The sequence below is a fragment of the Carcharodon carcharias genome, chromosome 22, assembly GCF_017639515.1.
Source record: "Carcharodon carcharias isolate sCarCar2 chromosome 22, sCarCar2.pri, whole genome shotgun sequence".
NCBI classification, from domain to species: Eukaryota; Metazoa; Chordata; class Chondrichthyes; order Lamniformes; family Lamnidae; genus Carcharodon; species Carcharodon carcharias.
In genome coordinates this window covers 61706215-61723290 of record NC_054488.1, presented here as the reverse complement: position 1 = coordinate 61723290, position 17076 = coordinate 61706215, and the positions used below count along the sequence as shown (strand labels likewise).

The window sequence follows — 17076 nt, the reverse complement described above, 5'->3', positions numbered from 1 at the left end:
CCTCCTGTTCCTATGTACTCATGTCTAATTTTCTTCTGAAATTAGTGTATAGCAGAAAATGTACCTGCTTATCATTTAATATCATGTTTGAGGTTTGGGTGGGGCAGTGTGTGTGTCAGTATTCCTATCTCTGTAGAGATTCCTGTATTTACTAAGAACATGGTTCCCACTGTGAGGAATGGTAAGGAATTCCCAAGATCACTTGGCCAAAAGAATCTGAGGCTACTATGGAAACTGTGGAAAGGACGACTGAAAATTTCAGGGAAAACATATCCTATGGGGTACTCTGGAAATATACACAAATGCAGGCCCTTTTAGAAATGCGCGCCTTCATTCTCTGGTTATACTGACGGTTTTGAGTCAATGCAATGCAATACATAAATGCAATCAATTTGGATGATTATGTCAGGGATGGCTCTATTGTGCTATGTTTAAACTGACCTGCAGGATACTTCTGATCAGCTAGTGGTACAGCTGCACTGTCCTAAAGTGTGCTAAAATAATTCAACACCAAACAGCTCAAGTAAGCACTCACCATTTAAGTCTACTTTCTGCAGGTTCTCCTTGAAAGCCAGAGCTTTGACCACTTCATTCGCTGCTTCCTTCTTTATTTCCCCATAGGAAAGATTCAGCTCCTATTCAAGACACAGGAAATTCACTTCACTACCTGGGAGAGAAATTAATCACCTTCCTGAGCTGCACATTAATGGTTTTTGGACTATTCTGGTTACTTTGCGATTGTATACTGGATTGTAGCATTATCTGCTTCACTTTTTAAATTGTACTCTATTTCATGAAAGGAATGTACAGAGGAACCCACTGAGTCTGATATGGCATCATACACCTCCTCACCCAAACCTCGCCTGTTCAGTGCTTCTCCCAACACCTTCAGTGATGATGGCCAGATATTCCCCATCTGCTCAAAACATGTCCTTGCCACTCTCATTGGCAGTGAGTGTCAGGGGTATGTTAGCTTGACTAAGAGGGTAGTGCTTTTGCCCCATATGGCCAATGAGGGAGTGTTGATTGTAGAAATAATTTGTGCTCGAGCACAATTGGCAATCTCCTGCCTCCCTCACAAAATCCGTGCCATGGTGATCTAAGTATATCAAAGCCGATTTGGAACATTTCCCTGCTCTGCATTCACTTCCAGGCACCAATTTCTGAAGGTTTCCTACTCAAAAAGGGAAATGGGCCCTGACAGTGTATTGCTTTATTAGCTACTATTTTCCTTGGTATTGTTGGCTGCACATTCAATCTTTAAATGAGTGACTTTTCACCTGCAGCATGAGCGCAAGTTACACTGAAGCACAAAAAGAGCAGTTTTCTGTATCATTTTAACCACAAAGCCAGTGACAAAGGCCATTTATAGATTATAGCTTGAAGTCCCACAAACCGAGCAGAAATTCATGAAAAATTGTAGATTAAACCTAGAGACTTAAAAGGTTCTCAGTTCTGTAGTCTGTTTGGAGCAGTGATTTGCAAGCAGCTTTAACACTAAAACTGTTTGCCTTAAAACCCAAGTTTTGACATTTTGAAGCTTTTCTTTATGAATGTAAAGTTTGGACAAAGAAAAAAAACTTTTCGGCCACTGATTCTTGATTCCTCCCAACAAACCAAGGATGAAATCACACCCTTGTGGTCTCTCCCAATCTCATGGAAATGACTGTCCGAACTAGCAAAAAAAAAGAAATCTACAAAGTTTCTTCTTAATTATTAACAGAATTGTGTAACAAAAGCACAGGTTCCACAGTGTTTCTTTTTGCCTTTATCCATCTAACTGTAAGAATCTAGTGACTAGGATTTTCAGCTACACCACTGGTTGATGCCAAGCTGTCTTTCATGCACTGTTTACTTGGGCAGCTTGATGAGGCACAGAATTGGGAAAAATTGATTTCAATGCTAGGACATTGAGTTCCCATTGAGCTCTGAAGAAGGGTCATGCAGACTCGAAATATTAACTCTATTTCTCTCTCCATAGATGCTGCCAGACCTACTGAGTTTTTCCAGCATTTTCTGTTTTTATTTCAAAGTCCCTTAGTATCTCTCTGTACCCCAACAAAACCAGTAGTTAGCCTTCAAGAGTCAGTAAATGGTTGTTAAGAATTAGGTCACCTATTTTCTAAGCCAGATATATGATGTGGAATGAGAGAAGGTAGTGCAAAGAAAGACAAGATTATTTTGGGAGCCTATTTCAGCTCAAACTTCTAGAATACCAATTATTACAAGCTCAAAGAGTACAATGCTTCTTGTACTCTGTCCTTATTAGAACTACCTGCAACATGGCTGTTTCCAGTCAGTACCTCATGGCAAAGCTTACATAACTACGGCAAGCTGGGTTGGACTTTTAGTACATGATTGCATTTCAATCCAAACATCCCCCTTTTCATAACAAACAAAAGGGAAATTTGCATGGATTATCATCTGTAGCTGTGAATTACCCAAGTTACCCACTGTACAACAACTGTTCTCATGCATTAACAATCTGTTAGTTATTCTAGTCAGTCTCTGCACATGTACTGCACACATAGCTTTAAATTACGTAGGTCTCTTAACGCGTGCGTTTTGTTATTGGTTGTACATCTGAGTGATGTTCCCTCGCTGGGGAGTGTTGTTCCCATGGCATTTGTTGTTGCTGTGGTAACTGTTGTTGTTGTTGTTCCAATTTCCATTGCTGCGGACCAGTGGACCTCTGAGACTGATGGTCGTTCTGTACTCTGCGCAGCTGGTGAGATCCCCATCTTCCTGATTGGCTGCCTGCAGTGGAGGAACAGCTTCTCTAGCTGTTCGTATATGCCTGCAGTTGTGCCGATATATTTGGTCATTCATGTCCACCATGTACGATCGAGGTGACAACTGGTCTATGCATGTCCTAAGTTTCCACATGGGCTGACTCCTGTTAAGCGCATTGAAGGTTTGTACCCTAATGGCTCTCCAATACTCAACTCTGGCAATGGTTTGGCAGTTTTGTCAAATTGAAATCTGGCTTTCTGCCTTTTCACCTTGGATTCTTCTCTCACACCTGTTACTACTTTTGGCTTCAATTGCTTTTTTGCTTTTGGAAGAGTAGTTTGGGTGCAGCATGACATTAGTCTTTGGACTGGACTATTTTCCATGCCTTCAGTTGGTGTGTCTCTCCATTCGAGAATTGCCTTGTATATATCTGTGCTATATTTGCTCGATTTCTTGATGATTTCTTTGGGGATTTTCACTGTTGCCTCAGCCTTTCCATTCAACTGGGGATAGAGTACAGATGATGTATTATTGAATTTCCCAATCCTTTATGAAGCAGCTGAATTGTTCACTTGTGAACTGAGGGCCATTGTTGCCATCACAATGTCTGGAATGCCATAATGACAGAAGTGTGCTTTCAGGCATTCTATAGCCTCACCTGCAGTCACTAAAGGCAACTGGTCTAACACCCAGTAATTAGAATAGTAGTCTATGGTGATAATACGATCAGTTCCTGCTAGAGTGAAGAGCTCTATTCCCAGCTTTATCTATAATCTGTCTGGGATGTCATGCATCATCTGCGGCTCTCTAGCTTGTTCAGCTTGGTACTTGTGACAAGCGCCGCACTGGCTGATGTGGTTTATAATTTCATTGCTCATGTTTGGCCAGTAGAGCACTTCTCTTGACTTCCTCAGGCCCAATTCAACTCCTTGGTGGCTTTCATGGATGTGCTTCAGCATCTCTCCTCTCTTCTCCTCAGGGATGATGACTCTATTTTCTTTGCACAAGATACCATCTTGGGCTGTCAATTCGCCTCAGTGTGCCCAATATGTTCTTGTGACCACAAGTGTGTCCTTGATGCTCTCAGGTCATCCTTTCATCACTACTCCTTGCAGAATCTTGGAGAGTTTTATCTTGTTGGGTAGTTTGCTTGATGTGAGAAAGGCGCTTGTCTGTCAGATTCAATGTCTCTGCTGGGTTGATGACTTCCAGAACATGTCGAGCTGCTGCTTCACATTGATTCTGGAAGATTTCACATTCTGTATTAGCATCCTCAACTTTCTTCATAGGGAGTGCTGCTCTGGATAGTATATCAGCAATGTGCATCTGTTTCCCTTGCTTGTTATCACATCCAAATGATATCTCTGTAAACGATGCAACATTCTTTACAGGTACATTGGAGCAGATAGTAGTGGTTTGAGAAAAATGCTTCGAAGTGGCTTGTGGTCGGACTCCAATGTTACTTTGCTTCTCCCAAGCAGGTATTGATCAAAATGCTCACAAGCAAAGACAATAGCCACGCACTGTTTTCGATCTGAGCGCAGGGTCGTTTAGTTTGCAAATGTAACTGGTTGTCCTTGCTGCATTAAGGTTGCTCCAAGATGTGTCTCACTGGCGTTGCACTGGAAGATGACCTCATCATTGACATCATAGTACTTCAGCACTGGCGTTGTCATCACTAGTTGTTTGATTTCAGTGAATGCTACTACTTGTTCTGTGCCCCAATACTACTGCACATCCTTGGTAATGAGCTGGTGTAATGTTCACCTCCGACGACAAATTAGGCAAAATGTTTTGCTAAATAGCTCACAAATCCAACAAGTGGTTGCACTGCTTTCACGTCTGTTGGTTGCTGCATCACTGCTATAGCTCTCACCTTGTTAGGATCCAAACATAGACCATTTGCTGTCAGTACCTGACCTATGTACTTGACTTCAGGCATCTTCAATGGCAATTTTTTCTTGTTCAGCTTCAGATTCATCTGGAGAGCTCTGTCTAGCAATTGTATTAAACTCATCTGACTATCTCATGCTGTCTGCATTGATACTCTTCTGGAGCGGTGAAAATGCCAAACTGCATGTTTAACCATCTGTATCTCCCAAACGGCATCCAGAATGTTGTTAGAAAACTGCTGCTTTCATCAACTTCACTCACCAGTAACAATCCATTGCATCTAGGGTAGTAAAGATCATTGCTTTGGCAAGTTGTAGTAAAATTTCTTCAATATTTGACAAGGATAGTGAGGTCTCTTCAAAGTTTTGTTTAGATCTTTTGCGTCTAAGCATATGCCCAGCTTTCCAGGTTGTTTCACTGCTACCGTGTTGCTAATCCAATCATAAGAGTTGTCACTTTCTTGATTACTCCCTTCCTTTCCAGCTCTCCTATCTTGTTTTTTAGGCTGGACCTGAGGGCAGCTGGAACTCTTTTGGGCAGATGCTGAATTGGTCTTACACGCTCATCTACATCAAGGTGCTATTCACCAGGTAGATATCCTAACCCTTTAAACACATCTTTGTATTCCTCCAGGATCAGTTCGGTGGTCAGAGGTTTAGCGCGCTGTGACACGCTGTAAATCTCCTTTGGCATGTTTAGGGTTACCAGCTCAAGCTTTAGACTTGCTCAAGCTGAGATGAGTGGCTGTTGTGTACCGTCTATGATCTGGAACTCCAGGTCTTCATTCTTGCCATTGCATTGGGCTTTGAGATAAATCTGTCCTCTCGTACGAGGGTAGAGTACCCTGACATCAGACAGACTCAACCTTACTTTTGAGGACTTCATTTTTGGATTGCCATGTTGAGCCACTTCGCACAGGTCTGTTAAGGTCATGATGCTGTGTGAAGCACCAGTGTCTACCTGACACTTCATGTTCACTTAGATAAAAGCAAAAAACTGCGGATGCTGGAAATCCAAAATAAAAATAAAAATAGCTGGAAAAACTCAGCAGGTCTGACAGCATCTGCGGAGAGGAACACAGTTAACGTTTCGGGTCTGTATGACTCTTCAACAGAGAGTCATACAGACTCGAAACGTTAACTGTGTTCCTCTCCGCAGATACTGTCAGACCTGCTGAGTTTTTCCAGCTATTTTTATTTTTGCTTCTCCATGTTCACTTGATGCTCTCATTCTAAGGTCTTCATTCTAATGTTCAGAAAACATCATTTATCACCTATAGACCTGAGAGAGCTAGTCTGTTGTACGGTGTATAGTGATTCGTCAGACTCTGTGGTTGATATCTCTCCAGTGGCTATCTGTATCGACTTGTTTTGCTTATTTCTAGCCAAACATTTGTGTGCAAAATAATTTAGCTTCTTGCTCTTAAAACACTGCTTTGCCCACCCTGGATAAGCCTTCTTTTCCTTTGTATGATGGCCTCCGCAGTATTAGCATCCTGCCCTTTGTCCGTAATCTTTCTTCTCTTTTGGCCTGGAATATCTTTCAGCATAATGTAAAGTCTGGTCTGTTCTGCCATGAATATGCTACAGCTGATGATTTACAACCTCAGTGCTTCTGCATGTTGATTGCTTTCTTGAGAGTAAGTTTGTCCTCTCTTGATAGACACGCTGTCACTGCAGGGTCTCTTATGCCTAAGACAATCCTATCTTTAATGATAAATCTCTTTGTTACCTGAATTCACAGGATTCTGTGAGCTGTGTTACTGCAGTCACATACTGATCAATAGACTCTTTTTCACCTTGAGCCCTAATGTTGAACACATACCATTCATAAGTTACATTCTCTTGGGGTTCTAAGCGTGCCTTCAAGGCTTCTAAAATTTCTGCAATCTGTTTTAATGTCCTTCGGAGAGATTTAGGGTGGAATACAATTTGTAGCAGTCTCTCCTCAACAGTGTTAAAGTGTTTCTACTTGTATTTGCTACAGTTTGTTCATTAAATCTGTCGCAATTGCGTAGTTTTGTCATTGCATGTAGAAAAATTGGCAGTTCTTCCGCTTATCGCCTTTCATTTCGACAGGAGTGGGTGAGGAAAATTGGCAACCATTGTGGCTCACCCAGTGATTTGCTTTTCTTTTTCAGTGGCTTTTTTTTAGCAGCTTTCAGCAGCTCTGAACATTTCTGTGTTCCTCTTTTAGTAATTGTGCTTCTTTACACCTCTTCTAAACTCAATCTCAGTTCCACGTATGACCCATATTACAAGTCAGTGCCTCATGGCAGAGGTCACATGACCATAGCAAGCCACATAGATCCTTTAGTACATGATTGCATTTCAATCCAAACATCAATGCTGTCCAAAAACTCATGAAAAACCTTCTTCCTTATAGCTTGAGGAGAGTTTATACAGGCCAGCAATTGGTTAATAGGAAACCCAAAACCATTCTCCTCTCCATTTACTCTATGTTTATCTACAAATTAGCTGAGCAACAAACACAGTGCAAAGCAAGACCTCCAACTTGGACCTAGAATTACAAAGTGTGTGAAGTAAGCGAGCTGTCTCTTTGCCAGAAGGCTATAAGGTCCACCTCTAATAAACAGACAGTAAAGGCTTAGCTTGTTCACGCTGTTGGATGATTGTAATGAGCCAGGGGCAGGGAGACACCTTCAAAGGATCAACCATAAAAGCGTTGTGGACTGACTGCATCCAAATGCACCTCAGGCCATACAGCCCAGACTCTGATTTAGATGTTTATTTTGCAAAGCTCCCTGGATCACTGCAATCGTCACGCAATTCATGGGGCAGAATTTTCAGGTCGGCGTCTGGGCTCGCACCCAGCCTGATCAGATGTAAAATTGTACGAGATGACTTCGGGTGAGCGTCCCGACATCATCCCACCCTCGTGCGATATTTCACTCAGTGGGCACACGCAAAAATCGGAGGCGGGCCGCCGACCATTAAGAGGGCAATTAAGCCCATTAAAATTCCAATTGTCCCCAATTTTTCACGGTCCGTCAAACCTCATGGTTGGTGGATGGGTAAAGCGGCCAGGTAGCCTTTGCATTTTTCATGGAACCTCATCCAAGGGCGGGATGAGGTTTCCACTATTAAATAAAATGTAAATAAAAATCTATGGATAGAGTTTTTATCATGTATATGTTCAGCTGACTGTCGTGATGCTTGGACATTTTTGTTCTGGCTTTAAAATCTTTATTGTTTTTAAATTCTTCAGCTCCCTGAGGCAGCCCTCTGTCTCATTCTGTGCTTCCCCACGCCCGTGCTTATGTCAGCGCCCACCCTCCTCCCTCCCCCACCCCAGCAGCGCAGAGCATTTCAGCGAGTGTTTCACGCTGCCTGGCTGTTAATTGGCCAACCAGCGGGAAATTGCGGTTGGAGGCCAATCGGGTTGAAAGGCGGGGTTGGGTGTGGCCGGGAAAGGGACTGCTGACCTGAAAATTCAGGCCATGATGTGTAACCCCTGGCATGTGGTTCTGTTCTGGATTTTTACCCAGCCCCTTCCTTCATTTTCTGAGTTCTGAATTACTTTCGTTGTTCAGATGACCAGACGGAACTTTCTTCACCTCCTAAAGAAAAATAATTTTCGGATCAGCCCAATCAAATGCTGTTTCATTTTGCGTGCTCTTCGTATTAGATTAACCCTTTACTGACGTGTATTTTTTGTCTGAATGACAAGAACCTTTTTCTCCATAAACTTACACCAACACCAACAACACAACAGATTTGAAATGAGCACAGGACTGAAAATTCATGAAGCCCTGTTTCAGTCTTGTGATTTGCTCAGGTCTGTCGAGGCAGTCAGCACACAAACTTCATGCTGCCTCCTTGTTTAAATGATTGCAGCATTGGCCTGAGTGGGGCCCCTGCTGTTGGTTGGCTGAGTCCTCAGGTGTCCCAGACACACAAGGTGCATTTGGCCTGGCCCTCTTAAAGGGGAGCTGCGTTGATTGGGAAGGAGCTGCTGCTGGTTGCATATACTGACACTAGTTGCAAGAAGGAACTGACTTAATGTAGCAGGGTAAAAGGAAGGCTCTTAGGGTCATGGGTGCAGCACTTAGTGGTGGAGGATGACAGGTGGAGTGAGTTCATGAACAAGGGTAAATAGATAAGCTTTGCTTGTACGATTGGATGCATTGTTTAATAAAAATGTTGTGACAACATTTTTGCTGGTGTCTTTTATTGTAGTATTTTGGCTAACAACATGCTGTAATAGGACATTGCAGATGAATGGAAGGTCATCATAAAGGAGCAATGATGGCAACCCATCCAGAGCAAAGGTGCCCTGGATACTTCTACCCTGCCACCTCCTCTCTCCACATAGAGCTTCCCCTTTCTACAGCACCTGTCCTATCTCCCCGTCATGTTGTGGCCCCTATATCAGTTGCAGCCTTTGTGTGGACAAGTCACCAAATCCTCTGTCTTACCTGTGAGGATACAGCCAAATCCACAATTCACCCCAGCACCTTCAAAAACACTCCACAGTCCTTCCACAATTCTTTCAATAGCAGGAGTCAGTCTCAATCACCCTCCCTGCAAGTTAGATGAATGAACCTTTCAACAGCAGTAGTGAGGGTTCGTTCTTGAATCTGAATGCACGTTCTTTTCTGTGTGGGCAGTGTGTGCATTCCATGGACCCGCACAGTCTGTGTTTCAAGAACGTGCATCAAATGGTCTGATCAGTTTGCACAGCTTGCTCCCAGAATCAGCCTTGCAGCATGGTGCACCATGTGGGGCACACTGGAAGCAACCTGAAGTGCTGTGAATCCCATTCTGAAGCTACGGAGCTGAATTTCAAGCCCTAAATATCAAGCAGTCATCAATTGGACGTGGGAAATTGATGACCTGATGATTAATATAAGTGTTACCTCCTATGGCCACAAATAGATACACATCAACATTCTATTGGGGACATAAGACAACCATCACTTTGAAACATTTATTTAATTGAAACTCTGCTAATACTGCCAAACATTCCTACAGATAAGGAGCAATGGTGTTAAACAAGGCCACCAGAACCAATGTTGATATAGCACTTTGGTCCACAATAAACCTACATGTCAGTTGTACTCAGAAGCTGTCGAAAGGCTACTTAACAACAAATGGGCTTACTTGCACTTTAGCCTTTGCTTTGTTAAAATTCTACAATGAAAACAGTTAACCAAGAGGGATGATAGAGCAATAATTCAATCAAGGGATTGAATGACATCAAACAGTTGCATATTTCCCAACGCTTCAGTTTTGGTGTGATCCAATTTCTATTAACAACCCCACAGCAAACTTGAGATAGGATGAACTCAAAGGGTTAGTTTATTTGCACACACTCAAAACGCAAAAGGGGGAGTTGCAACATTGCTCCCTTTGCCGTCATACAGTAAAAGAGGGATAGAGAAAAGAAAGATTTACAATGCAGAGACCACAGAGAAAATAAATATTGTTTCACATGGGTTCCAGGATCCATAATCAAAGTCCAGTGAGGTATTCCTTCACAGAGGTCAGCAGGCCAAAAACCAGTGCTGTAGAAATCACAGTTTTGATGGTGTTGACTTCACACAATGAGATAGGCATGCAGAGATGAATCAGTCTTATAGGCAATGGTACAGAATTCCCAGTAGTAGCAACGTAGATGGAGACCAGGCATCCAAACCTGGAAAGAGCCTCTTTTTTGTGAGGCTGCTTGTAGATGGTAAGCAGCAGACTGAGATTTTACAGGACAGCAAGACTATGTTGCTGGTTACACCAGATAGGGGTCCATGTTACATGACTACCACCTCCCCACATTGTCATTGATGTGTATTCCTCGTCTTGAGTCCCTGAGATAGCTCAATGTCTCAACCATTAGGAATTGAAGGGAAGGTTGCGGTGCCCTTTGTCCTAGCAAACGAGTAGACTCTGGTTGGCCAGCCTGGCTTATGAAATGCAGATGGTCCTTGTATAGTTCTCCTTGAATTTGGTCACTGCAGCCCATAGAGATGTCATTAGTGCTTTTTCAGAGATATCAAGGCGCAAGTTTTTCGATGCTGCCATGGTAGCTCCTTTTGTTCGAGGGTCACAGACTTCCTTGTCCAGTTTTTAAAATTGTAGAAATAGCCATGAGGATATTTTTTCTATTTTATAAAAAATATACAGTGTGAGGTCTCAGTCCCCTCACAATGTTTATCGGGAAACTAACCGAGAATTGGGTGGCATAGAGTCAGAATGGCACCATGCATAGCCACGGAATACTGATTAATTTATAAGTCTCTCCTGGTCCACTCAGTTCCCAGTCTGAGCTAGGGTAAAGGGAGATTGAAGATCAGAAGGTTAAGAGTTCTTGCAGGTGTGAGTGGATGGGTGCACGTCAAGGGCAGCCCATGTAATCTCTGGGAGATAACAGTGTGGTTAAAGGACATATTTGCGTATTGGCCTCTGAAGAAGAGTCATACGGACTTGAAGCATTGACTCTGTCTTTCTCTCCACAGATGCTATTAGACCTGCTGAGTTTTTCCAGCATTTTCTGTTTTTTTTTTGAGTATTGGGATGGGCAATAAATGCTGGCCCAGCCAGCAAAGCCCACATCCCATGAATGAATTAAAAAAAACTTTTAACACATTAAGATACAAGTTTCAGTTCACAAGAGATGTGGGTATTCTATGGAATCTGTCTTTCTTGCAGTGATTTTGGAGTCACTGTTAAAAGCATTGAGAAAGAAGGCCTGAATGGTAACAATACCATTAAAGGTATCAAAACACATCTGTAAATTGCTTGCTGTGAATTGCATACTCAGTGTCCTTTGCAAATGGCTGGTGCAGTCTGCATCATCACAGTGCTGTTTTCTGACAAGCTGCCACATTACCCAAAATGTTATGGAGAGAAATTTCTGTAAATTTCATTCAAATCTCTCACAGATGAGACAGCTTGAAAAACACAGCCTCAAATCGCAATCTCCATTCAGATTAATGCAATGGAGCTTACTTAAAACAACTGCTGACTCTATCCAGGAGTCTGAATGCACAGACAGAGTAACATGGAGTGACACTGGGTCAATAATAAATATGTTTATCATGTTTACAGCCTTCTGGACTCAACACTAGATCATTTCAGATTGTAATCACCGCACCCATTTTTTTGGACTGCAGCTATTGGAAATTTATTCTATTTATTCCTCCTCTCTATCCATCTTTTGTTCCTTTACTTGTTCCATTACTTTTGCCTTGTAACATCATCTCTTTTATCATTTAATCTTCCCTGTTATCCACCTTACACAGACCTTCCCTCTGCTTTTCCTTCCCCTCCTGCATTTCCCTGTCTGTTACATCATACTTACTTTCTCCAGTTCTGATGAAAAGTTACAGAGCTGCAAAGTTTGGATGGCCCTGGAAATTGAATGTGGCAATATCAATGTGTGATTAATCCATGCCCATCCAAAGTAATGGAGGCAGCGTGCAAACTTGGTGCTGCCTGCTGGTTACAATGATTGCGCAGCACAATCCAGGTCTGAAAGTGCCAGCGAGTTGCCCAAATTCATGCGAGGTTAGCACCACCTATATGCTAGCCTGCACTGCTTAACCCCAGCCTGTACCTGCAAAAAGGCTGAGTTGCTCTTGCAGAGAGTTGGCAAGCACTTGATGGGCCGAATGGCATCCTACTGTGCTATAACCATTCTATGATTCAATTCTATAACCCTACCCTCCTGCCATTAAGTTTTCTGATATCCAGGAACTGCTACCTGGCCAGGCAGTGATGTGGGAAGTGAAGTCCTTGAGGAACAACAGGCTGCAGAAGAAGAAAAACTGTTGCTCGATCTCACACTCACAACAACCAACTCTGCAATCTTCACAGGTTAGCTTACATAGAGGATCTGCATGTGATGAGTCACTGGGCATGAATGGGTTGCAGCAAGGTTGGAGGGAGAGGAGAGCATAGGTGCCAGCTCCCTGGAGGGTGGGTTGACAAGTTCTGTTGCAGAGAACTCAAATGAGGTAGTGTATAAAGGCTGACAAGCAGAAAGACTTACATTTATATAGCACCTTTCACATATACTGGGCATCTCAATGCGCTTTACAGCCAATGAAGTACTTTTGAAGTGTAGTTACTGTTGTAATGTAAGGAATACTCTACCAAGATCTCACAAACAGCCATGTGATAATGACCACATAATCTGCTTTTTGTGATCTTGGTTGAGGGATAAATACAGGATGCTGGGTATAACTCCCCTGCTCTTCAAAATAGTGCCGCAGGATATTTTACATCAACAAGAGGGCGGGCAGAACCTTGTTTTAATGTCTCATCCGAAAGATAGCACTCTCAACAGTGCAGCATTCCCTCAGTACTGCATGGGAGTGTCAGCCTTGATTTTTGTGTTCAAGCCCTGGAGTGGGACTTGAACACAGAACCTTCTGATTCAGAGGTAAGAATACTCCAAATGAGTCACAGCTGACACATACAAATGCTTGGTGCAATGCCAGGCCTTCCACAAAGCCTGCTATCACTATCAGGGAGCCAACCCAGCTTGGCACGGGGCTTTGTGTAGAGCTTGGAGTCCATCATTTCCAGGGTGGAAGGGGTGGCCAACTCCATGAGAGCACTTGAGGACCCATGTATGATGCAGCGACTAATGGCCAATGTCTCAGCTTCCACAGTCAAAAGCCATCCAACAACTCAGTGTCACAGTGGAAGCTCAAACTGAGATCATGAAATTTCAGCTTGTCATACAGGCTCACAATGCTGCCCTTTTGCCTATAGTCACGACAGTGGATGTGGCTACCAACTACCTATGCACATATTGAACTTTTTAAAAGGAAGACCTGTGTGTTTAAAGGAAATACGTGTAAAGACTGACTAAAAGGTGGCTGATAATGTAAAGTGACCGCTTTCTGGAAAATTCCTATTTGGATTATATTGACAGACATGCCCTGAGAGAACATATTGTATTGCACCTAAAGAGGTGTCAAGGCCTACTTCAAACACAGAAACTTGAAAGGAAGAAATGGAAAATGCAAAAGACTGGACTTTTAATCTCCTGTGTCTGCAGAGATGATGGAGACTGATTCCCACCTCTGCAGTCATCCAAAAATCCATCTCCTGTTGATTTATATCTCAGAATGTGTAAAATGGTCTGAGGTGAAAGAAAAATGGACTGTGGGTGGAAGTTGATTATTTCCCCTCCCTGGAATACACAAGGAAAGATGGGTAAAAAGCTAGCTGCAGACCCGTGTGTGTATGACAGAAACAAGAAGAAACGCCTCTCAGTTACTCCTGCAAAGACAAGCAGGTGATTTTTCTCTCTCTCTCTCTTGCTGGAGACAAGGTTTTCGCCACAAATCACAAGCAAAAAGGAAACGGGACAGCCTCTTCAGCTACCCTGAAGAATCATGATTCCTTGCCCTGGGACAAGCCAACAAGTGTCTCGCACAGACTGCAAATCTGCCAAAGTCAGCTCTACCAAAATCACCCAACTTAACGGCTGCAACCTACAACCATCTAAGCCTCACGGACAAGCCAAGGACAGTTTGTATTTATTTTAACTTTTATTTGGACTCTTAACTTCTCATTTTGATCTGTGTGTATGTATGTGTCACATTATTTTATTATTTTTCATTGGGTTTTAGTAACTAATAAACTTATTCTTTCTTTGACTCAAGAAAACCTGGTTAAGTTGGCTCCTCATAAAAAGTAAATACATTTGGACTGGGAAAAGGAATCCACGGGGAAATGATTTTTAAACTAACCTTGCTGCGACTAACTGAGGGGGTTGAACAAATAGAGGAGCCAGCTCATTCCCCCTCACCTGGGATCATAACAAAATTGGGGTCCCGTCCCAGGTGTAACAAATTGGGGATCTCAGCTGGGACTGGTCGTAGCACCATCGATACCATTACTCAAAGGGGCTTTCAGGATCCCATAACAGTTAGGTGTGGGACAGAGCAGTGCATCAATATTTGTGGGAGTAGGACAGAAGAGTGCATCAATTGATGCAGGAAGCTCCCTACTCTGTGTGAAGAAATTGCTAACCATTGCTTTAAGGCTTAAAGAACAATAGAATGTTTGCCAAGTTTTACATGGATCATTATTTATGAAGCTTGGCTTATTACAACCACATGGTAACATGCAACCAGCACTTTGTTAATTATTATTCTGGGATCACATTCAGAAAGCTGGTCTTACTACAAGTAATTACAGAGCTACAAAATGAATTTGAGAAGTTCCAATGTGTTTTTGCATCTCTTTAATATAGGACAAACAGCTTGCTGCCTTCTAATTAGGTTTTACTGTGTTAATGTTTGCACAGTATGCCTTCAAGTCCTGGATGTAACAGCAAACTGCTTGCATGTTCTTCTATGTTTTCACATCATTCTCTCCAAAGGCAACTATGATCAAGCCTAAGTGTCAGTATGAAGGTGATCAACACCAAACAATGTTATATACAGAGAAAATAATCTCATTTTAGGGCAACATTAAAATGCCACGAGCAAAGCCATAACTATAAAATGAGCTTAATAAGTTTTTTTTAAATGCACTCAGTGTTTGAACACACAGAGGAATAGTATATTGAAAATTTCCTGTAATTTTTAACATGGGAGTGAGGGCAGGCTGTTTAACCCACATTATCTGTGAAGAATTAAGTCAATTATGTTTTTAAGATAATGAGGTTCTAAAATATCTGGATGCCTATGCCTGTTTTAGATCCAGAGTAAAAACTTCCTGCAATACATTATTTTTAGTTTCCCAGATGATATGGGAGGACTACCAAGCACAGGGGAAGAGATACTGTGATGCTATCACTCTCAGCCAATTGTGGGTTTCAACCCCATTCATACAAATGAATATATAATCTAGGTTGACACTCCAGTGTAACAGTGTCATGAAGCTATTAATGTATATAATATTTTGGAAAATATTTTTCTTTTAAAATAGAGGTTTAGTCTCTGGGTATGTCTTAATTGGATTAAAGCCAGCTAGGCTGAGTACTTTGATATGTACTAGTTTTGATATGTAAGAGAGATAACGTGCATTTGCATTTTTTGAATAGAGCATTCAAGAAGTGGGGTGAAAATTGACACCTTTCTAGCAGCTACCAAGCAATATGTTTATATTACTAATAAAATTTATATTACGAAAGGGGTTTCATTTTTAAAAGATGAAGTTCAAAAAGGTTGTTGATACAATGAGAATTAACATTCAATGGAGCTGGTAGGTATAAATTCAGTAGTTTTCGGGTGTGCAGAGCAGAGGCAATTTAAGATCAAAAGGCAGCTGCAAGCCTCCAACTGGCTCCACAGTGAAAAGAACCTTATCTTGAATTCATGTGCTAGAATTTTTACCTTGATGCGCGGGTGGGCCCCACTGGCTCAGCGGCGGGCGGACAGCCGAACTCCGCCGCCGAAACGGGGCCTGCTGCCATTTTGAGTGGGTGGGCCAATTAAGGCCTGCCCAGCGGCTGTGCAGTGGGTGGTGGGGAGGGGATTCCCCATCTGTCAAGGTACGTGTTTCACTCATGCGCATGAAAGAGGGCACATCTCCCTGAGACCAAGTGCTGTCTCAGGGAGATTACTGACAGTATAACAATCTTTAAAAATAGAAAAATATTAAAATTATTAACATATCCCCCTCATGTGACAATGTCACATGAGATGGGACATGTTAATAAGAAACACATAAACTTTATTGAAGTTTTTAAAAACGGACATGAAACCTCATCCCGCCAGTGGATGAGGTTTCATGTATTATCAGAAGCCCGCTGGGGCTCCTGTCCTGCCCGCCAGCCTTAAGGTTGGACAGACAGGGCATTTGACAAGCTTAATTATCCTGTCATTGCCTTAATTGGCGGGCGGACAGCTGATTTTGTTGTCTGCCCGCCTTCTTCAATATTTAAATGGACTGGGATGATGTCGGGGGTTCCTCCCAACATCATCCCATGTTATTTTCCTGTTGGTGAGCAGGCCCCACCCCCAAATCACTGACGGGAAAATTCTGCCCATAAGATGAAATGCTTTGCCTGGTGTTTGGTTAAGTCTATGGGTTGCTGTTGCCTTAATGGAGATTAGTCTGGGAACTTATGATAGTAGTAATTTGTAGCCATGAGTACATATATTTTAGCCTGTGTAAATTAATAAAATGTTTCACTTAGTTTAATGTAAAACCTCGAGAACTGGTGGTCTGATTCCTGAATTTAGAGTCGCATATCAGACGTAACACTTAAAATTATTGGTTATGACAGTTGTTTAACATTTCCCTCTGGGATTTTTTAAATAGCTCCACTTTATCAACTGTATCAGTCAGAACAAACAATGAGGGAGTGCTATATTGTCAGTGGAAGATGCTTCTGCTGAGATGTGAAATCAGCGCCTATCTGCTCATTCATCCATTTCTTTTATTCATTTTAGGGCGTGGGCATTGCTGGTAAGACCAGCATTTATTGCTCATCCTAGTTGCCCTTGAGAAGGTGGTGGTGAGCTGC

At 42.3% G+C, this 17076-nt stretch overlaps 1 protein-coding gene across 1 annotated transcript in view; it reads right to left on the bottom strand.

Annotated features, from left to right (window-relative positions):
* Nucleotides 1-494: 494 nt before the first annotated feature.
* LOC121293686 (ran GTPase-activating protein 1-like) overlaps nucleotides 495-17076 on the bottom strand; it is a 468446-nt gene continuing 451864 nt past the window's right edge. The window contains exon 8 of the mRNA XM_041216855.1: nucleotides 495-635. Coding sequence (XP_041072789.1) covers nucleotides 495-635 — 141 coding nt within the window. The remainder of the gene's footprint in view (nucleotides 636-17076) is intronic.